General features: G+C 38.1%; 1 protein-coding gene across 6 annotated transcripts in view; it reads left to right on the top strand.

The window, feature by feature from the left end:
• The window catches only part of MID1 (midline 1), a 249,132-nt gene that overhangs the window by 169,409 nt on the left and 56,909 nt on the right, over nucleotides 1-22,814 (top strand). For 5 of the 6 annotated variants that reach the window (XM_059839745.1, XM_059839740.1, XM_059839743.1 and 2 more), the window contains exon 3: nucleotides 5,634-5,717. The exons of the other annotated variant lie outside the window; for it this stretch is intronic. In XM_059839745.1, coding sequence (XP_059695728.1) covers nucleotides 5,634-5,717 — 84 coding nt within the window. The remainder of the gene's footprint in view (nucleotides 1-5,633; nucleotides 5,718-22,814) is intronic. 6 annotated transcript variants of the gene reach the window in all.

Here is a 22,814-nt window from a genome sequence, read left to right as displayed (position 1 = left end):
TTATCTTCTTTCAACCTAAAAAAAAAAAAAACCAACACCTTAAAACCAAAAAAAACTGCCCAAAACTTTTAAATTAAATATGGTCAGATGCCTGGGCACAAGTCCACTTTTAATGCTGCAATTCACTTTAACAGGGTTTTTTTTATTATTTCAGACCCAGTAACTGAATCTCCTGTCACTTAAACACAGTATTAGGTCACAAAGATTCAATTTCCATTCCAATGTAACTTCCAAATAGAGACAACTTGCGGGTTTTTAGCTGATTTATTTTTTCTTAATTAATGCATTCCAATCTGTGCTGCAAAGAAAAGAGTCCAAAGGTGAACCTTACCTATCTTTACAGAACTGTTATTACAGACATGTATAGATAGCAAGGTGATAGGATCTTGTATGGGACTGGAAGCAGGGACAAGTAGAATTTTGAGCATGAACTTTCTATTGCAGGTTTCTTTGTATGCTGGTAGTTGTTTTTTTTTATTTTTTTTTCCCCAAGTATGGTCCATTTTTAATAACATTTCTGCAGAAAGCCAGAAATTTCTTGAAAGAAAAAGGGGATCCAGATTAACCTTTGTATTCTTCAGTAATGATTAGGGAGAACTCTGTGTTGGAAGTTCACAACTGTTTCTGCCCCCTTATATATATGTTATATATATGTTAGTGAACATGTATATAAGGGAACATTTTGTGAAGGACTGAGGAACTTCATGCTCCTGTTACTGGTGGATTCTTAATTGACATTAAAGGAAACTTGTTCCAATCAGTAATATGGAATGTCAAAGTTCAAGTATATGTTTTGTACACTAGGTGCTCAATCTGTAACTATTTATAAATGCTGAAATCACGGGTGGAACATGGATCTCTCACACTACTATACTCATACTTGATAAAAAAGTTGCATTGCAATTCAGGAAAGGAAGCATAGTTCCTTGTACATGTACAAGAGTCATCTTGGGGCCAATAGAAAATGTAAAAGCTAAAGCCTACTTTTTGCTTATCCTACAAAGTTTCTGACCAGTGTATTCAGTTAATTCAGTTGCCTTTCTAGCATCATTCTTATGAAACTCTACAACCTTCATTCATTTTTTGCTGGAATACATTCAGCCAGCTGTGGTTTCTCTCATACTCATTTGCCTCCCTATGCTCCCACACTTTCTTTTGTTCTTTCAACCACATGGGCTTCCTTCCTCAGCAATGACAACTGTTTCCTTGCCCCCATCTGTCTACCACTCTTTAAAACTTCCCCTCAAAGAATGTGCATCTAAGAAACTAATTTTTAAAAATGTTGACATTATGACCTTTACTGACATTTGGGAGGCTTGGCATCTCTCTCTGAGAGTCACGTCTCAGCATCCTGTACACTCAGGCTGGACTGCTCATCAGCATGCTTGGCTTTAGCTTATTGCAGTTGAGATCAGCCAGGAGCAAGGTCTGAAGGCAAAAGAGCTGGGCAGAAACAAACACAGCTTGGAACAAAAATAAAAACTACTGCAATCTGCAGAAAAACAGGCAGTTACATGGGCAGAACAATCTGCATTCATGGAATCACAAGAGGGCTTGAGTTTGAAGGGACTTAACCCTCTGACCCCACCATGGGCAGGGATGCCTCCCCATCAGATCAGGTTGCTCAATACCCTGTCCAACCTGGCCTTGAACACTTGAAAGGATGGGGCATCCATTGAATGGGACATTTCCAAAAGGTTTTTCATTTTTTCAAGATATTTCTGACCTGACACTGGCAAGTGTCTGTGTATGTGTCTGTATATATATAGACATACACAGGTAGATATATTATTATATATTTGTGTATGAATATGTATGTGTCTATTAAAACAATATTTTCAGACAGACTGACTTTTTTGTATCTTTAGCCTTTCATTTTCTCATGCAGGGGCTCACATGCACAAGTTCTTGTTTGTCTATACATTGTGATCAATGTATTACCCACACAGGCTTCTACTCTTGCCTCCTCATGAATTTGGTTCTCAGCTCATTTTGTTCCTCATTGTCCAAGGCACTACTGTCAAAATTGCCTGTCCCAGGTATTGACTCAGCCATGTTACTTTGCCATCACTTTAGAATCTTTCTGTTTTGATGTTCCCCAAGTTTCAGCTTCCCAGGATTCCTTTGAACAGCCTATATGGTGGTACTTTGCTGCTGCTTCTCCCTTGATCTTGTCATTGTCTCAGAGCTGCCATTTTCCAAATAAATATCTGTTTTTCATATTTCATCCTCTTACCAAGAAAAATGCTCAGTGTTTCAGGGCAAGGTTACTCCAGGCTCAAAGACAGCACTTCCAAAGCAGTGAAGTCTAAATTTTTGCCTTTTCAGGATGTCATATTTTTGCCTTTTCAGGATGTCAAGGAATTTAAAAATAATTATAATAAAAGATGGCATCCATTTTTGATCTTTTGATGCTAGGGTCTTTGCTTGAAATGTTTGGCTACTTTTGGGGTGAGACTATATTTTTCTCTTGTATTCATACAGTATCTAGCAGAGCAGACTTCTCATATGGGACACCACTCTGTAGTGGGAGAGAGAGGAAAGAATGCAATATGTCACTTCATTTTCTGATAAATCAATTGCTTTATCACAGGTATTTCAAAACTAATGACTTATTTCAGCTTTGGATCCACCATATAACAATATAGTAAATGTTAAAAGCTTCAGCAAAAAAAATCTAAATGCTGTTTTCATTATTTTTTTTGGCTTATAAACATTTGGAATGGTTCTCTAATCATGAATTATGGCTTTAAAAGCTTGCTCTATAATATTTATATATAAAGTTGATAAATTAGTTTGATTTTAACCAACTATCACTCATCAGTAATCAATTAATCATCTGCAAGCTATGGATAATTATCACTATTTATGTTCTAACCCAAATTCTCTAACATTTAAAAAGGCAGTATTTGAATAAGTGTCCCTGGAGGGAATATTCCAGTGCTCAGCTCTGCTTTTAATTACTATAACTTTCTTTTAATTTCACAGTTATTCACTAGTGACATTTTATTTACAGATAAATGTCTCATACACTGAAGAAGGAAAGGGGGCATTAGCAGACTCAAAATTTACTGTTTGGTCCTTTCTTATGTGTTGATAATCAGCATATTCATTGATTAATTGACTATTTATTTGCTTTCTGTGCTTGTTTTTTGGACTTTGCATGTTGGAGAGTGGTGTAGTTCAGATGGATTCCTGGTGCTGAGTAACAGTCCTTATAATTATGAACTTAAGAGTGAGCACATGCTTATCCAACTTGATGAATTCCAGCCTGAGCCCTCTGAGCCATTCCAAGAGGTGACAAAAAGACTCTTTCCCACCTGCAGTGTAAAAATGGGACACTGTCACCACAAATGGCAAAGTCTCCCTACCAAGATTTAAAGAATTTGATGAGTTCTTAGCATTATAGTTTGAAAGGAATTAGCTGAAGTACAGTTAAGGTAGGATGGAACAGTTCTTGTGAACCTTCTTTAAAAGAGCTTAGAGGAAATGGGCTGATCCATAGATGTAAATGCATTTCTTTGATAATTTACACCTTTGTAGTTAATTTAGACTCATTTCCCAAATTTGACAGGCACACAAACATGGCAAATATGAGTGTGAAACTGTGCTAATAGAAAAATGTACTAAAAATATAAAGGTGCATTCACTGAATTTCTTTTCTGTAATCTGTCATCAGCTGTGCTTTTACTTATCCTGTTGCAGCTAGTGATACTGCAGTATCCTATTGCAATGCAGTATGACTTGTAATAATGCACAGCACACAGTATCATATTTATTTTGGTGTACTATGCAGTCATTTATAGTGGCACCCTGCAGTATTTTTGGGATAAAACCAGTATTCACTGCAGCACTTTCCAGCTGGGCTCAATACCACACTTTTTGCCTTGAGAGCAAGTTGATGCTCAGGAATTCTGACAAGAATTTATTCTTTGCTTTTACTTCTCCTGTGGCTAGAAAATAGCTCCTTTCCTGGTGTTCATAACCCAGCCCCAGTCCAGGCTGGAGTCCCTGGAAAAGTGGCAAGTGTATTACAAAGCAAGCTCTATGGGCAGCAGGGCCAACAAAGCTACTAACAGAGCAGCTTTTTCCTCAATTACTGCTCTGAATAAATCCAGTTTCTTCTCATGCTCCATGGGTTCGGTTTTCCTCCCTTGCTATGCTTTCTTGAAAACCTGTAGATGTCCTCAATCCCTCTTCCTTTGCATGGGCTACCAGCTGGGCCAGCAGGGGAGGTGTCCAGGGTACATGGATGCTTCAGCCCGCCCTGAGTCAGCTCAGTTCACAGCATGGTTTTCCTCCTCAACAGGATCAGTAACAGAGCTCTCACTCACCCATTCAGTAAGAAATTTGAATGAAATTTGTAGGACTTAAGGACTTATATGGGACTTCTGTCTCTGTTTATTTAAAATTAGACATTCAGTTTGCAACTACTGTAGACGTGGAAGATCGCTGCATGGAGGTATTATAGGCAGTCAGGTCAAAGCTAGAAAGAAAGTTGAATTTAAATGAAACCCTGTAGGAGGCAAGTGTTTTCTTCACTATCCACTATATTATCTCCCTCAAGAATGCTAAAAAACCTACTTTTTAACTCCCTCCTCTTCCCTCTTTCACCAGTACAACTCTACACAGTTTAAACCATTTTTACCCATGGAGCAGCTGTTTAAAATATTTCTGTAGTTTCTGAATTTTTCTGAATCACCCAGAATTTCAAGAGACAGGTGTTCTAAGGATACTCATAATTCTACAGCTGTAGTTTGCTTATCCAGAAAAATAATATAATGCAAATAAAATTCTTTAGAGTACCTGAAATTTAACTTAACCTTTACTTTTTCCAATGGGCTTTTAGTTTATGTTTTTGTTTTGTTTGTGTTTTTGGTTGTTTAATCTATGCCTTGGAAATATGTCCTTCAAATACAAGGCATCTGGAAAAACTAAACTTTAACATTTCTGAGTAGAAGTTGCTTAGTTTTAAGAGGGGCTGCAAGACTTTCAACAGTCCTAAGCCTAAAGAAAATAGTGTAGGCTCTAGAAACTTGTGAGGAAATTGTCATTTAGAGAAGTTTTGTGAGTAATTTCAGGTAATTTGAGACCTCATTAATAGGAAAGATGGTTCTGTTTCACTACTTGCTTCATGATAGCTCGTTATCCACCTCCTCGCTTTGCTGGCTGCTGCAGTCACGCACCTTGGAGAAGGATTTGCTTTCAGTAAGATTAATATTTTGATGTACTTGGCTATATGCCCCACATGCTGTAGTGCTGATGAAAGGTTGAGAGCAAGAATGACCCTTTTAACAATGGCATATTCTGCAGTTATTTTAATAACTTCTGAAATTAAGTCACTAGCTGCCAAAAAAGAAGGGGAAAAAAAAGTAAGGCAGATAAAACTAAGAGTTTTTATCTATCTGGAGAAATGAGCTTAAACAGAGTCCTTCCTCTACTCTGAAAAACAATGTAGATTTTTATATTGAGAGAGTCTTTTCTGGAATTTCAGAACCAGTCTCTGAGTCACATACCACACACTGACTCAGCTATCTAATTCCTTCCTCTCTTTAGAATTGCATCTACTGGAAATAAAAGATGCAAGGATGCCATAAACTCTATCTGTATCAATTAATTTCTTTCTCACCAAGGAACTAACCCCACCCTGGAGTCCAGAACTTGCTGAGAATTCAGGAGCTGTGGCAGTATCACTCTGTAGTGCCATGGCAGGCCAGGTAAGGAAACCTGCATTTATAACTCAGTTTCCTGAACACAAGTATGTACTTATCCCATAATAAATACATTCCCAGTTGTCATGTGAAATAAGTGGTTTCAGTAAATGAAAGTATTTTTTTGTAATTTGAAGTAAAGTGAACTTTTTGGCCACATATGTAACTTCAAAATAGAAGGGAAGAAAGAGATTTCTGGCAGAAGTCATCATGCCAGTTCAAAATAAGTAAATAGAACATCACTAAATTATCAGATGCAATCAGTAAGTAACATTAATTTGCATCTGCAGTTGACTGGCTGTTTTGCACATTGAATAATGTTTGACCAAACAGATATGACCACACACCTCAGCATGAGATTCCTGAAAACTTGCAACAGTTGTACAGTCACTCTCTTCCCTCCCTTTTTTTTATCATCACCTGTAGTATAAGGTGCTGACTTTTCATTTTTTGTTAGTAAATTTCTCTCCTTTTAATATCACAATATCAGTGAAAATAGTGATCTGTGTGAGTGTATTTTAAAGTGCTAAAGGGATTTAGTGAGTCAGGATTACCCTGTAGTGAATCCACGAGATGCTGCCCTTGGCCTGGAGACCACCTGGCAACTTCTGCCCCTTCAGCACCTCACTCTTCCTGCTCTGTCACAGCTCATCAACTCCTCAGTTTTTCTGCTGCAAATGTCTGTGGAGATGTTGCAAACTAGATCTCTTTTACATGTTTAAAGGAAAATTCTTATTTCCTACTTTGTTCCAGAGGTTTAACCCACACCTGGCTTGCAGTGTAGCTGCAGAGTGGTGGCAGTAGTGGGGTGGGCAAACCCATATTTCTTAAACTGGCCTTGTCATTGCAGCCAGACAGTGACAGTATCATATTAGAGACTACAGGAGACTTCATATTCAGTGTTGTTTGTATTATTTGTAAATAACCAGTCCCATCCAATGGGGAGAATTAACAGGTAAAGGCGGCCAGGACATCTGCAGTGCCTGTTCCCACCCCAGGAGAACCAGCAAGTCCCAGTACATGAAGGGTGGCTGTGGAAGGCTTCTGGGTACTGCCCTGAGGCCAGTTTTGTATTTTCTCATGAAAGAGAGTTAAGCCAATGTTTCTTTTCTTTTTCTTTTATAGGTGAAAAAACTGAAATACTCAGTGATGTGAAGTGGCAAAGGCCATAGAATAAACATCACTCCTGGGAATAAAAGTCAAGAAATAACTTACATTAAAAACTGTAGGGGCTTTTTCTGCCAGTCTGTGCTCAAAATAATGCAGCTCTCACAATGATTTCTTCTTTTTTTCTTTTCTGGATGTTGCCAGCCAGGAGTGTTTCTTCCTTAAGACTAGTAAGAAAGTAACATAGTAAATCTGTTGCTTTTAAAAGTATGTTCATTATGCCATGTGCGCTATGCCATTTTCAGAATCTTTTAAAGAAGGAGTAAATCTTGCTCTGCATAAGTATTTTTTTCACAAGAGATTTGGGATTTGCTGGGATTTCTCTGTGTGGGTTAAGCCAGGCATATGAATTTTGTTTTCAAAAACAGTTTTTCTTCCAGACAATGGAAGAAAAATATTCCTTGAACAAACAGCAATATCTAGCAGGGTAAGAGAAATGGCTAGCACTGAATAAAAGTATTGGAGGAGAACATTTCACCTTTTACATATGACAAGTGTTAAATACTAAAATATCTCTAAAGCCAGCTGGCAGAGTCAGGCTGGTACAGTGCTACATTTTGGATTTAGTGTGAGAATGATGTTGATAACACGCTGATGACTTGTTGTTGCTAAGTAGTGCTTAGTCTAAAACAAGAACTTTCTTTACTCTTTCTCCAGTCTTTTTTAAAACTTATTTGCTATTGGATGTGCTAATTAGGAGACCCATACTATAGATCTTCAAAAGAATTAAGGATTTCATGTCATCTAAGTGTGTTTGTTTAGCCTTGTGAAAAGAAGGCTTAAGACAGACCTTATCATCATGTTTCAGTATTTAAAAGGTGGCCACAAAGAGGACAGAGACTTCTTTTTACAAGCAGTCCAATGGAAAAATGAGGGGTAATGGGTACAAGTTACTACTGGGGAGATTCTGATTAGACATGAAAGGAAAAATTTTCACAATCAGCGATTGGAATAATCTCCTCAGGGAAGTGGTGTTGGACTCCCCAGTGCAGGACAGTTTTAAGATTCTGCAGGTCGGGGTGCTGGACCATTTTGTCTAGACTGTGCCTTTGCCAGGAAAGTTTGGACCACATGATTCTTGAGCTCCTGTCCAACCTGGCTGCTGGTACTCAGACAACAGCTGGGGTTAAACCATAAAAATGAGAAAACACATTTTTGACATGATTGCATATGGGAAATGAAACCACTTTAACTTCTTCTTTGATTGGTAATGTTAGAAAAGGAAAGGAAAAAAACCTACAAAAGGTATCAAAGTCTTGATCCTTCCACTGAGGTATCCTTAGCAAATGAAAGCCCAAATAATCACATTAACATTGCAGTCTTTTGTTAATTAAAAGCTGGATTGGGAGAACATGTGCTTTGTTTCAGTTTCCTTTACACAATGAAAGGGTGAAATCCTACCTAAATCAAATCAATAGCAAAACTCATAGAAATCACAAGTTGATAATTCAGAAGAGTAAAGGATCCTTTGATGTTTGCCTTTTTAAGTGCCTACAAAAGAGCAGCAATTCCAAAGACAACCATTGGACCATTTCTGGTTTTTACTTCTCACATTTTGCACGTAAGAAATATTCCCAAGGCCACAAAAAAGATTTGTGAGAAACAATAAAACCAGACTCTCTGGTGAGGGACAAGTTGTCTCTGTTGGTCTCATTTATGTGATTCTGTTGTAATATATGATTACACATCTGCTGGCAGATGGAAATGTTTTACTAAATGGGAAAATATAGCTGATATCATAGGGATCATTTGAGATTTATTAGAAAGTTATCTGGTGCAGACATTTTCCCTGTAAAATAAACCCTACAAAGTCCTGCTAAATTATTCACCTAGAGGCCTTTTCCTCTGACGGAGTCTAACTCCCATCTTCCTTCCTTAGACTTGGTCTTCCTCTTTCCTGACACCCAGTCTCAGACTCCTTGCCTGCTCAATCCTTTTCCAGTTCTCCAGTACATGGTCAGCATCCATGTCCCCAGATTAGTATTTTCCTGCTTCTACATCTGTATTTATTCTGAACCTTTTCCTTTGGTTCCCAGACTGCTCGGACCTCCATGGATGCTCAGCTATATTCGGTAAGCCCCTGCCATCCTACAGACGGCTGTTCTGTTCAGGACTCTGCCCTCTCTGGTCTCTTGCCCCAGTGGTTCTACCCTGCAAGGCTTTATTTTCCCAGCTGTTTACCCAACACAGTAATTCCCATTTGTATATTCTCATCTCACTATGCTGACTTTTCCTTGGTCCTTCTTCTGCTGTTTCTTCTTCCCATCACCTTACCTTTCCACCATCTCCACCCTTTTTCATTCCTGGGGTTATCATTTGCAGTGTCTACATTATTATTTTACTCTTTCATTTGAGGCTCTCCTCTGGCTGTACTTCCAGAGAGGCTTCTGGCTCACCCACCTCCCAGTCTCAGGACCCTTTTTCATAGTGACTCTTTGCTCACTCTGCTTTTTCAGTTATCCATCCCCATTTCTTCCCAGCACCTCCTCTAGCCTCACCAGGAGCATTTTTTGTCCATAGCTAGTCTGCCTAATTCCATCTATTTGTCATACTCCTTTCTCTGTTTCTAACTTACAGTGCTCGTTCAATTCCAATTTTCAGTTGAACTTCTCTGCGTTAACAAGTGTGTTCTCAAGGGAAGGAAACTGGGGGCAAGGAGAGACAAATTCTGCTTTTAGATCTGGAATGTAACCCTGCCTTAGGTCATCAGGTGGGAGAAGTTATTACAAGGATGTTGTAATGACTTCTGACCTGTACCCTGATAGTAAACGTCCCATCTGGTCAGCTGGGAGTCTGGAACTCAGCTGGTGTTGTCAATCCTCAGAATTTTTAGTTGCAAAATTGTGATGTACAGTTTTTTTCAGTTCTTGTTTGAATTTGGAAGGACTGGCAGCCAAAGGCAAAAAGGCATACACCTGGCACCAAAACCTCCCCTGCCAAGGTCCAGATTTCAAAGCACTGAAGCAGCAGAGCACGACTTTTAATCACTGATGGCAACATATCTTCTGTAACTTGTTTTGTAACATTAGCTCGTGGTTTTATCTGACATTTCAATAAAAATGAAAATTAAATAAAATCAGGCCAAGGAAATACTGCAGCTGGAAACTTTAATCTGATATAACTGAAGTTTGACATTGCAGTATGTGAAATAAGGAGCTAATAATGGGAAACGTCAAATATATATAATTATAGATGAAACTACAATCCCTTCTGATATGAGTAATAGCTTTAAAAAGTCTGAAATATGTTCTAAATAGCTGAGGATAAGTTATGAACTGAGCTACATCTCTCAAAATTATCTGATTCTTAACATTCAACTAATGCCTGGGTTTAGCCCTTTGTATATAGCAAAACTACTTTTAAAAACTTGCTGCAGGCAGGCATTATAAATTCTGTGCTTTCCAGGGCCAGGTATGAGCACAGTAATTGCAGAATCTGACCTCATGCAAGAGAGACTACAACGTTTTGCATACTAATTCTTTTATTTCACCTATAACTCACTGAGGAACAGGATGATAGTGGTTAGTGTATCTGAATCCAGCTATCCATATGCATGGATTCCAGATGGCCATTTCCTGGGCTGGATTCAAGGGAAGAGGTCAAACCTAATGGCCTTAACAACAAGGCTGTATCTTAATGGGAACACACCACTAGCAAAACATTCCAATTAACAGGGGATGTACTGAGCTGAAATAAATGGTTTCAAGTGATGATCAGCCTGGTGTGAAATGATAAACTCCATTGTTATTATCAAAATGACTAATTACAGCTCTGATGCATAATAGCACACCATTTTTTTAAATCTGGGGATCTAAACTGAAAATGCATTTAGCCTTTTGCAAAACCTCTAGGGAAAAATGAAGAGCGTGTGATTTTTAGCTTGTATTTTTATTTAATTGGGACATTATTTCAGTACAAAGCATGATGTAGTATTTCTTTCCCCTTTCTCCAGTCTTTTTTAAAATTGTGTTATTACCAGATGTCCTAATTAGGAGACCCATACTGTATACCCTCAAAAGATTTAAGGATTTCACTTCAGCTAAGTACCATTTTTGACTGTGAAAGAAAAAAAACTCCACAATTTAATGGGGGAAAGAAAACCAGGGCAGCCAGGCTATTCAAGGAAAACTGAGAAGTAGGCATAAGTTTTACATAAGCATTGTAATTCATGTAGGTGGTTCTGTCTTTACAGTTTTCTAACACTGATAAGACTAAATTATGTTAATTTCTTTTGTACTTCTAGGTAAAGCAATCCACACACATTTTAAGGCCTTATCTTCCTTATGCCCTACAGCTTTCATATCAAGCAAGTAAATCTTAAAAGCAGTTAAAAGCAAGTCTGAATCTGTCCTCTCCATTAATGGGTTTTTAATTTAAAGGTCTTTGAAACTTTCATCCCCATTAGCTCAGCCCAGGAGCACTGAACCACAACTGTCTGATGCATGTGCTGGCAGACTAAGCCCTGAAAAAAGAGTGGCAGTTCTTCCACCCCTGGTTAGACTCCTCAACCAATGCTGAATGACAGAAAATAAATCAGATTTTTCTATTTAGTAGAATACATGAAATAGGTAAGGCTGAAGAGGCCTTGCAATTCCTGTTATGTTTTGTTTATCTTTCACAAGTGCACTAAAAACTGAAAATTTCCCTTTATAAATTACAGTCTTGTTCTTTGTCAAAGATTCCAGGTGAAGCAGAAAAGGTGTGATGTTTCTGTAACTGTGTACTACCCAGAAATAATTTTATTCACTGGATCCTGATATTATGCAGAAAATAAAAACTCAAAGAATAGATTAAATGAGGGTAATAGAAAAGTTAGATATCCATATTATTCACTAATGGTTTAGAACATACTTTGAATAGTGCTGTCAAATGTACAAAACATTGTCACTTGTGCTATAAGTCATATATGATAAACTTGGCTTCTAAAAATATATTTCATTAAGTTCTTTATATAAAAAATTATTTATGGCTCAACTAATTTATCTATAGATTTTCAGAATCATAATATTTATGATTTATAAAAATAAGTGTCCTAATAACAGAATTAGAGAATAATTTCGTTTGAAAGAGACCTCTGGAAGTTATCTAGTCAGCAGCCCCTTTCACAAAGAGGGCAGGTTGTCTAGTGACTATTGACTGTCTTCAAGGATAGAAACTCACAGCCTCTTTGTGCAGCCTCTTCACCATTTAAACACCTTCAAGGCATCAGCAGCCACCTTTGCTGTGAGAGCACATGGCCAGCTCCTTGTCCACAGGATCTGTGGGTCCTTTTCTGCAGCTGTCAGTGTTAACAGCTGTTTTTCCAAAATAGAGAGTTTGCTTAAAGAAATTCACCAAGTTGTGAAATCCACTGTTTTTATTGTGATACCCTTTTCTTTCATTTCCCTTTTATTTCATTCACATTTGATTTTCATGCTAGTTGTTTGACCCTGAGCCTCAAAAGCATTTTTGATGTAAAAAATTCATTTGTACTTAAGACATTTCTGAGGTTACCTTTAGGGAGCTCAGCAAGATGAAACAAAGCAGACTTCTATTTACTTTGAAAAGCACCCAGCAGCTAGTGTCATACAGTGGAGACATACCACAGCACATATTTAATAATGAGAATGGACAGCCTTAAAGGTCTGGACAAACCCATCAAGAACTATTGAAATCTTTTTTTAGATGCCCAGTTTCAAAATTACATTCAGAAGCAAGGCATGTTTTTTTGGTTTTGGTTTGGGGTTTTTTGGGTTTTTATTTTGTTTAGTTTTCTTTTTTTTTTTTTTTTTGGTAGCATGTTTTTAAGGGGCTAGTTTTAGAAGTCTGAATTCAGAACATTCATCCAGTAAGTTTTCATTTTGATCACATGTCAATAGACTGTGGCAAGGGCAAACTACCTGCTATGTCAAACCTAGGAATCTTTGCTTTTGCTGTCTTCAGGAACCATGTATATATTGTTTGTGAAATAGCTGACACCACTCTAACATACAAGTAATAATCATTTCCTTGAGCACCCAGACTACTTGTCTGAACAAAAATTTTACCAGCATTTAGTGTCCATAGTGAGAGGGTCCTTCTTAACTTTTCTGGCTTCTGATGACTCTCATTCAAAGCTCATTGACTCAGTAGGAAAACTAGCTTAGCTTTTAGTGCATATTTGATTAAAGGCATTTATCTTAGGGAAATTGACTAATCTATAAAATAAGGATCAGGATGTCTTTCTCTTGTAAAAGTAATTGAAATTCATATAGGGAAAGAATAAAGTAGGCATTATTATGCCTCTATCTCTATTAAAAATTTTTGTCTTATCAGTTGCTTTGTTTTTTTTTTAATTAGTTAAATGAGTGATTTAAAGCATTTTAGGGCCTCATGCACTTGGCACGTGATTTGGTTCTTTCTCTTGAAGTAAGGTAGTTACTATGGAAACAAAGACTATGGAAGATTTGCATCACTGTTAACTTCATGAACAAATACATTGTTATGAAAACAAAGAAAACAGAGATATTGAGTTATAAAGTAAAATAAGTTCCTTATTAATTACAAAAATCAGGGGTAAAAGCTAATTTTATATATTCAATAGGAACTACTCTGGCAGAAACAAATGCAAAAAATGGAAGTCAATGGAACTGTCATTTCAATATTCAATCATATTATCTAGAATATGTAATTTCTAAAATGTATATCCCATCTCCTGCATAAACAGTTACAACAAAGTGAAAGGCTTACCAAAACCAACTTGTTTTTCTTACCAGAGTGTAACAGCAATTTAGAGAGTAGAGCCTCTCTTGACATAGTTACAAAGGCAATATAGGGCATGGCTCTCCTGGCCCCTTCTCGGCTATTTGCACAATTATTTCTTGGCCATCTCACAGACTTGCATGTTTATGCACGGGGTGAACCAGCTCATGTGCAGAACTAAGGAGTCAAAACCCCTCACTCTGGGAAAGTTTGGCATTCTGAGGGTTTGCAAGTCATTCCAGACTTTGTTTTCCAAGCATCTGGAAATATAGGAAAGTGTGGATCAGGCCAGTAGGAATTAGAGAGATGCCCATTCTCCTCTCCCTTACGTAACTCACTTTGTTAACGGCACTGTAGTGTTCAAAATCAGGGAACAGTTGCATAATTGAAATAGTTTCAGACTGGGCAAATTAGCTCAAAATAAAGCCATGAAGCTCAGCAAGCTAGAATGAGAGGCCAAGCTAACCAGTAGGTTGGTTTCACTGGAGGGTTTGCTAAAACAAATCCATATGTACGTGTCCAAGCACATGCACAGAGGGCCATACTTAAAAGAATGAATCAGTTACAGATACAGCTCCTTAACTAATAAGAGTGGTTAATAAATCATCAATTGGAGAGCACCACACTTTGGAAGGGACCTTCCAAGATGATCAACCTTTCATGGAAAAGGAAACCTAGATGAGTATGCAGACTATCTGTCCAATTGCATCTTGAAGACTTCCAGCAATGAGGACTCTCCCTTGTCCCTAGAGAGGCTCTTTTAGTAAATGATTGTTCCCACTGTAAAACATGTGTTTTTTACATTGAGGTGAAATATCTCCCAGTGCAACTTATACCTTTTGCTTCTTATCTTCCCTGTGTGGCTGCTTGTGAAGAGACAGTCTGTTTGTAGGTGCCCTTGAAATGTAGGGATATTCTTATGAGGTCCCTTGAGCCTTCACTTATCCAGGGAGAGGAGATCTTACTCCAGTCAATGGAAAAAATGAGGAAATTAAAAGGTTGTTGTACATGAAATCAGGCTCAGCACTCAATCAGTATTGTGTGACCTCAAAATGCTATTGATGACCATGTGCTTTAGGAACACCAGAGAATAATATGCTCTCTCTCTATACCCCTTGAACATTGCATTACTCATTCTTTTCACTTTACAGAGCATGCATGAGCACCTGTATAGATGTATGCCCTTTTGTGTATGTTTTATGTGGCTAAAGAGAAGGTATTTCTCACAACGTCTGTAGGCTCATCTCTCAGAAACAATGGATGTAGAAAATACAGAAATACTGTACTGGGTAAATAAAGTTCATTTCTTTTCTCCAAAGAAAACTTTGTCTGAGATCAAAATCAAACTGAATTAATTGAAGGCCTCAAGTTGAGACTTCCTTGTGCTTTACAGTTTTAATGTCTTCCCAAAGTGCCATGAAAAGCATACTTACATAATAAGCATTGACTCATGTTTTCAGCAGAAAAAGTTTGGTAGCCTTGATAGTAGGCAAAACTTCAAAGGCTGTCATAAATCAAATGAATAATTTGTCTGGAGGAAGTCATTATAAATTGGTCACATTATGTAAATGTGTCAAATGAAATGTTAAGATCTCCCTCTTTCTGTAGGAATAATGGGATTTGCACTTCTCTCTAAATTGCTAGTCTTTTCAGCAAAATGTGAAGTCATTTATTTTTCATTACCTGAATGCCTGTCATGATATGGTTACAATGTTTACAGAAAAATAAGTAAAGCTATATGGGAGGGTTCAGGCAAGCTGTTTCTATGTTTTACTACTGTTATCCCACCTGATGTAAAGATGATCAGCAGGCCATGTAAGACTAGCTCAGTTTTGCATCCTCAGTTTAGATATGCTAGAATGGATAAGACGAAACATTCTAAGATTCTTTGTAAATCATTCAAAGGTCATAAACTCATAGAAAATGCTGAGTTGGAAGGGACCCAAAATTGAATTGAATCTAACTGGCCCTGTACAGGACGCCCCAACCGTCCCACCTTGTATGTGCCTGAGAGCATGGTTCAAACAGTTGTTGATCTCTGTCAAACTTGGTGCTGTGACCACTTCCTTGGGCAGCCTGTTCCATGGCCCAACCACCCTCTGGGTAAAAAACCTTTTACTGATACTCAAACTAAACCTCTCCTGACCCAGCTTCATGCTGCTTCCTTGAGGGCTGTCACTGGTCATGAGAGCGAAGAGGTTGGTGCCTGCCCCTCTGCTTCCCCTTGTGAGGATGTTGATGACCACAATGAGGTTTCCCCTCAGCCTCCTCTTCTCCACTCTGAACAGACCAAGTGCCCTCAGCTGCTCCTCATACAGCTTCTGCTTTATGGTTCTTCACCATCCTCATGGTCCTCCTTTGGACTGCCTCCAACAGCGTGATGTCTTTTTGATATTGTGGCACCCAAGCTGCTCCCAGCACTCAAGCTGAGGCTGCTCCAGTGCAGGACAATCCCCTCCCTTACCCAGCTGGTGATGCTGTGCCTGATGCCCCCAGTATGAGATTCACAAGGTGCCCCTGAGAGGGAAGAAATGACGGGGAGGACTCCATTGATATCAGGAGGCTAATTAATTACTTTATTATATGATATTAATCTCTATTATATTACACTATATTACACTACATCTAAAATGAAACTGCACAAGCGCTCAACTCAACCAGACCTCGTGACTGTCTCCTGGCTGACAGGACACAGCTGGCAGAGATTGGTCAAGAAAACACAACACTCACGCCAGAATCCAATTACCAATTCCCTTCAGGTAAACAATCTTCCACAATGCATTCCACTTGTGCACAAACACAGGCACAGCAATTGAGATAAGGATTGGTTTTTCTTTCTCTGAGGTTCCTTGCTGCAATTCCCAGAAAATATCCTTGGGAAGCTGTACCTTGCTCTTCTCTGTGAAGAGAAATGCGGCCACACCCCAGGACAGGTGTGGCTGCTGACTCATGTTCAACTTGCCATCGACCAGGGCCCCCAGGTCCCTTCTCATGGCTTTGCTCTCCAGCTTCTCATTCCCCAGTCTGTACACACAGCCTGGGTTACTCTGTCCTAGGTGCAGAATCTGGCATTTGCTTCATTGATCACACCTGTAGAGGACCATCATTTTTGCATTTGGCATTTTGGAGGAAGAAAAGGTACCAGCAACGTGGCCCCTTAAAATTATGATGATTCAGCTGAATTTTTTAATATCTTAGAGAAAAATTGGGCTATATCTGACACTTGCTGTTCTTATAGAAAATGGACTGTGGATTCAGGTGTTTTATTCTCTATTATTTGTAAGTATTTTGCTCTTAATTGAGCATTTATTGAAATCTAGTATATATATGTATATATGTGTGCATATATATATATATATGCACTTATAAATTGCTTTTGTTTTCTGAGGATTAAATGCTCTCTTTTCTATGACAGATTTACTAAGTTAACTAGTGCAAAATTCTGTTTTTAATATTAAGGCCATAAATAGAGAATCTCATCCTTATTTCATTAGTAAAATGTTCAAAGTCTTTTCCTGTTAGAAGATGCAGGCTGTTATTGATTTTTCCAGTTCTCTTAGAAAGCACACAGGCCTTTCCTTTGTGTTTTGCCTTTCAGGTGAAAATCTGAAATGTCAAGAAAGTAAAGTTCTAACTCAGAAGAGTACAAAATAATGTTTTAGAAATTGAAACAGACCTGTGTTTGTCAGTTTGAAATCTTACAGGTGCACATATCCAGGCTTGTACTTGCACTCTTTTCCCTAAAAAAATCCTTTGATTTTATATGATATGATCTATCACCTTGCAAACTACAGCATAAGATTTATTTTTAATGTATTTTTTAAATGTCTTGTGGAACCAGAGTTCTGTGGTGATATCACAAACATTCTGACACAATCCACTAATACTTAACTCACAGAAATTTTTTTTGTTTTACTTTTCAAGCTGTGTGTAATCAGAAATAAAAAAAAAAAAAGAAAAAAATGTGCAGTATAAAGTCATGGGATCTCAATTATTGATGGAGTAGAATTGGCTTGAGTTACGTTTTATGGTCGGGCATGCTGCAAGTGATTATAGGAGCACAGTAAAAAAATACAAGAGTACTTGCAAACATACTTCTGGAGCCAAAACTCACTACTTTGAAGTATCCTCATGCAATACCTCATACTTGCATGAACAACTCATTAGTTGATACAAATTGATAAATTCACATTAGAAAAGTGAAACACGTCTGTGATTGTCTGCAGAGCTGAGGTAAGTTAACAGGCAGGTCAGCTGTGGCTTCCACGTGGAATGTTTGCTTCTGGCTGGTCCAGTTTTTTAATCATTGCATATACATTATTGAGGACTGCTGAAAAATAATGTGTCCCTGCTTTACTGGCCTCTCAAATTATAGTTGGATTATCACTGAATTGATTATTTCATTTCTTTGTGAAAGTGCATTCCATAAGAGAGTGAAAAATAGTATCGAAGCATGGGAAGGAGTTATTTCTTCAGCTGTTCTGCTGTCTGTAGCATGCATCCCTCACCCTTTGAGGATTTTCTTGAGCATCCACATTACTTTCAGACCTTCCTCCCAGAAATTCTTGGCACCATACACTGTCAGCAAACCAAGAGCCAGAAACTGAGTTCCACTCAGGTTCATAAAGTCTAGCAAGAGGTGAGTGGCATGTTGTAGCAGCAGCTGGACAGGTCACAGCATGGCTAGAAAAAATGGAGCAAAATCAAGACCATGTTTTGGAAATAGGAGTAGTAAGGGAGATTAGGATGTCTGGGAATGGAGCTGGATGCTCTGATGAGGTAAGGGAAGAAAAAGCCTTTAGCATTGTACACCAAAGGAAAGAGGATGATACTTCTGCCAGCTGAGTGTCTTCTTGGTATGGTTTTCCTTCATTTATCAGTTGCAAAATGCAAGGGGAAAATTAAGTGTTGGATTTGTCATGGTTATTTTTCTAGTCCATCAGTTTTTAAAATATACTCAGAACATTAGGTTTTCAGCTAAAACTCTTGGGGGGTTTGTTGGTGTTTTCGTTTAACTTTTGTCTTTTTTAGGTGGGTTTTTTTGGTGGTGGTAATGGTGGTTAGTGAATTTGAAATCTTAAGTTGATCTCTGAGGAAGTAATGGCAATAAGGACTAGGCAAGTCAGAACAGAAATTTCACCTGACTATGACAGAAATATGAAACAAAATCTGCTTCCAAGTCATGATCTATATCTTTCAATTTATACTCCCTGTTTAGTTTAAGCTCGGCTCACCACTATCATATTCTTTTAGTAAGTCTCTAAGTATGTAATTCTTAGAGTATTTAATGTTGCTATCTGGTTTTATCCACAGAAAATTATAAAGTCAAAGATTTAAATATAATGTCATCTCTGTACCTGAAATCAGAGCCAAATATTGATGCCTTGGACTCACTGCCTGGCATAGAGGCTAGTCAGTGTTAATAAAGTAATGGCAAATTCTGAACAAACAATATTGTCCCTCATAAATGTGGCCTTTCTATTTTAGACAGCATATTTTTTTCTAAATGTGTATCTTCTGCAGACAACCCAATGCACATCATATTCCTGACAGGGAACTACATTTAAAATAATAGTAAAGGAGGCAGTTTTACAATATTTATTGCGAAATCAATATTTTACCCATTATAAATGCTCCAGGTGCATGAATAGTATAAACTGGTGCTATCAAGGAATCTGATCTGGTTGCTTTTATTCTTTCTAGATATTTTCCATAATTTAAATAATAAAAAAACCTTTAAATATATTGCTAGATCCTTTTTGTTCTTCTTAATATTTTATGTCTTTTTATAAAGATACAGCAAAGCTGCTGTTTAAAAAAAAAAATATCCTGAAAAACTCATGACCGTTGTCCATCTTGGGTGTAGCCTCTGTCAGGCTTTTGCACTGCCCAAGGTGTATCTATTGAAGACCTTTAATAAATATCTACTTTCATCTCTAACTCTGTCTAGCCTCTCTTCTAAGTAGCCAGTCCAAGGCATCAAGATAATTATTTTAGTAACCCCTAAATGTGAGACCTGGTGCTTGGTCAAATTTTTTATAGAAAAATACTGATAAATTGTATTATCAGGTTGACAAGTATTTTAGATGAATATTTAGGCCTTCTACTCAAAAAAGTTGAACTTATATCTAAACTTCAAAACTGTGGGAAACTCAAGTTCCCCACACCATACTTCCTTCAGGGCATTGACTCAATCTAGTAGATGGTTTTAGTTTGCTGAATAGGCAATAGAGCAAACGAGGAGAAAACAGAGAGATCTACACTTCTGTCTAGAGCAAGCTCTAACCATGGGCAGCAAGGCATTGAGCATGTGACAGAATGAGCACCAAACTGAACAGATGCCAACTTTTTATGGTTTGTAGCCTGCAAGGTGTGGTATGTGGTATATTCACTGCAAGCAAAAGGCAGAGCTTTCAATGACTTCAGTGAGGAAAAAGCAAAGTTCTCTAGAGGGTTGTAACTAGCTCATGGTGTACTTCTTGGCAAAATTTCAGAGAGTTCATAAACACAAGATAAAACACAATTGTAAGTGGTGCTTTGATTAGTATACTTCACCCTGTGCCAGAACTGGGGTTTCTGCTCCGCTGGTCTGGTGACACTTGCCTGATGCACCATGACGTTGGACAGTGGGATCAGCATTTTCCCAAAGAGGCACAGTTCTCTGGCTTCCCTTGGGCTTACCAGTGGTGCCTGTGTGGCTCCTACTGTGCTGCTGGGGCAACAGCTGGGACTGTGTGGTGTTCACTGATGCACCTGTTTCCTCCCTGCAGTGGAGCTGCCCAGACAGCCCCTCTCACATTTTGAATAGGAGCTGCTGGTGCTCTGTGTTAGCCCAACTGCTGCAAGCCCACAAGGCCAGTGTGAGTCCTGGCTGTGCCAGACCTTCTAGCTGTGCCAGGAGCTGGACCCACGGCTTCATTCTGTGGAGGGACAATTAATATCCTCAGGAGGGCAATCAATAATTATTCTTCAGTGTGCTGTTTGCTATACCGAGAAACAAATGCAGAAGGCTGCAGCTGCCTCCAGTGTCAGCTTTATTACAGGCCAGCTGAAGGAGCTGAATTAGGCTTGTGACAACTCCACCACTGTTACCTAGCGCAGACCAAATCACCACATTGACCTGCTCCATTTCTTACCTCTCCAGCTGCCCTTTCTAACCTGCCAGCTTTGCATAATACTGAATTGTTTCTACACATACCAGCTTAGATAAGATGGAATTTTTCAACCGCAAAATGCAGTAATATGTATTGACTGATTAAACCCAGATTTTTTTCCACAATAAAGCCTCTTAAATAAATATAACTTTCAGAAATGTTTAGGCAGACATCTGTAGAAACCCAGACTTTAATAACACTGCATAAATTTTGGTTCTTTAGATAGTAGTTTTGTTTTGGTTTTGTATAGATGCCTGTCATTAGTTGGGTGGAAAACTTGGAATTTCAGGTTTTGGAATGAATACTTCCCAGATCTTACATTATGCATCTCATGGGCAGGAGCTTGTGTTGAACTCCTGGTCTTAAATACATTCTGTGTCCTGGGAGGCTGGAAGTACATTTAGCTAGGGTGCTGCAGGACAGCTGTGCAATAGTTCAAGTTGTCCTTAACCCCCTTCATTGCACTGGATTAGCCCATGGGGAAAAGAATGAGTTTATAAGCCCTCTAGCTCGACACAATAAGTCTTTAATGACATGCATTAAATTCAGGTGTCTGGTATTTGTTTTGCTCTTTTAACACTTCAACTTCCAGTTTGAATCCTGCATTGAGGCAGGGAAAAAAAGGTCAAATATATTGTGGTCTCAAACTTTTGCAAACCTTTATTAACATTATCAGTACAAACCGTATTTTAGTTTTTAATGTGGTAAGATGTTAAATCTATTCCTTTTTGATCCTTGATTCCTGATTATTATTCTGGTCCTTCTTTGATTAATGACTCATTTAAAAAAGAACTGAAACACCCCCCCCCAGATCCCAACCAAGCTAACATTTGTTAACTTCTAATAGCTAAATTGAAAAAAAACAATCCCAGCTTGCCCTATAGTCAGTTTTGTCACTATCTAAACTGGAAAAAAATTCTTTTAACAAGTTTTAAAGCCTTTAAGAGAAAATGCTATTTTCACTTCATTTTTATATGTCCTTCTGTTACAATAAAAAAATAACTATGAAAATAAATATGCAGTGAAAGTTTCATTGACCTGTGTTCAGGGTAAACATTGTCCCTGCTATGGGCAAATAGTTTTTAAGTGCATGTATTGTTTCTTTTCCAAACTTATAGTACACATCAATGGAAAAGTTTTGCTATAGGGTGCTATACATATATAGCTCTTGTGCTGTTCTTTTTTTCTCAGAGGCCCCAGGTATGAAATTTCTCTTTCTCCAAAAGAGAAGAAGGCAGTGGAGGAAGACTGAAAAGCAACTCACAAGACAGATTGGTGTAGTTAAACAAAAGACCAGAACTGCACATACAAATGACAGGAACCCCTGGTATATTTGAGGACATGGCTTTGCAGAGACTCAAGAGTGCAACTGGAGGTTCTCCCTAGAATATTGTTTTCTCAGTTAATAAAGATTTTATGTGGTCAAGGATTTGAAGTGCTTGGATTTCCTTCAATTTCCACAATGTCCCATATTAAACAGAGATTAATGAAAAATTGTGACATTCCTATGAAATATGGAAATATTCAATACTCAGCATCACTGGAGTCATAATGGCTTCCTATGCAGATATTTTCATTGCACTTTTAATAAAAATATTCCTGGACAATTAATTAACAGTTCTGTATCTCATGAGTCCTTCCTTGTGATATACTATAATCACTTGAGGTAAAAATCCTAATTCCCATGAGTCTGTCAACATCATAGCTGTTATTTCTTTACACATAGGAATGTGGAGTGCAGTTGTCAGGCTCTGCACATTTGACACTTGAGGTCAATCATTCCTATTAAAGTGTTACTATTCCCTGGATGGAGAAATACAGAGTTGATCACATGAATGCTACAGAAGAGTAGTCATCTGTTTCAGGACAAGTACATAGAATAAAAATTAGCTTAAGTTTTTCCATGTGCACCTGGCATGTCCATTGAAATAAAGAACACCAAATGAAGCATTAAGCTCACATATACTCCAAACCTGGCTCAAAACCACGCTTGATATTCTGGCAGTTATTCTGGATTTGATTGGCAACTTTTTTAATAGGTTAGACACAAGTCCTGGAGGCA

This window comes from Haemorhous mexicanus, chromosome 2, assembly GCF_027477595.1.
Source record: "Haemorhous mexicanus isolate bHaeMex1 chromosome 2, bHaeMex1.pri, whole genome shotgun sequence".
Classification (NCBI taxonomy): domain Eukaryota; kingdom Metazoa; phylum Chordata; class Aves; order Passeriformes; family Fringillidae; genus Haemorhous; species Haemorhous mexicanus.
The sequence above is the reverse complement of the archived record's forward strand: the minus strand, read 5'-3'. Positions and strand labels throughout refer to the sequence as shown.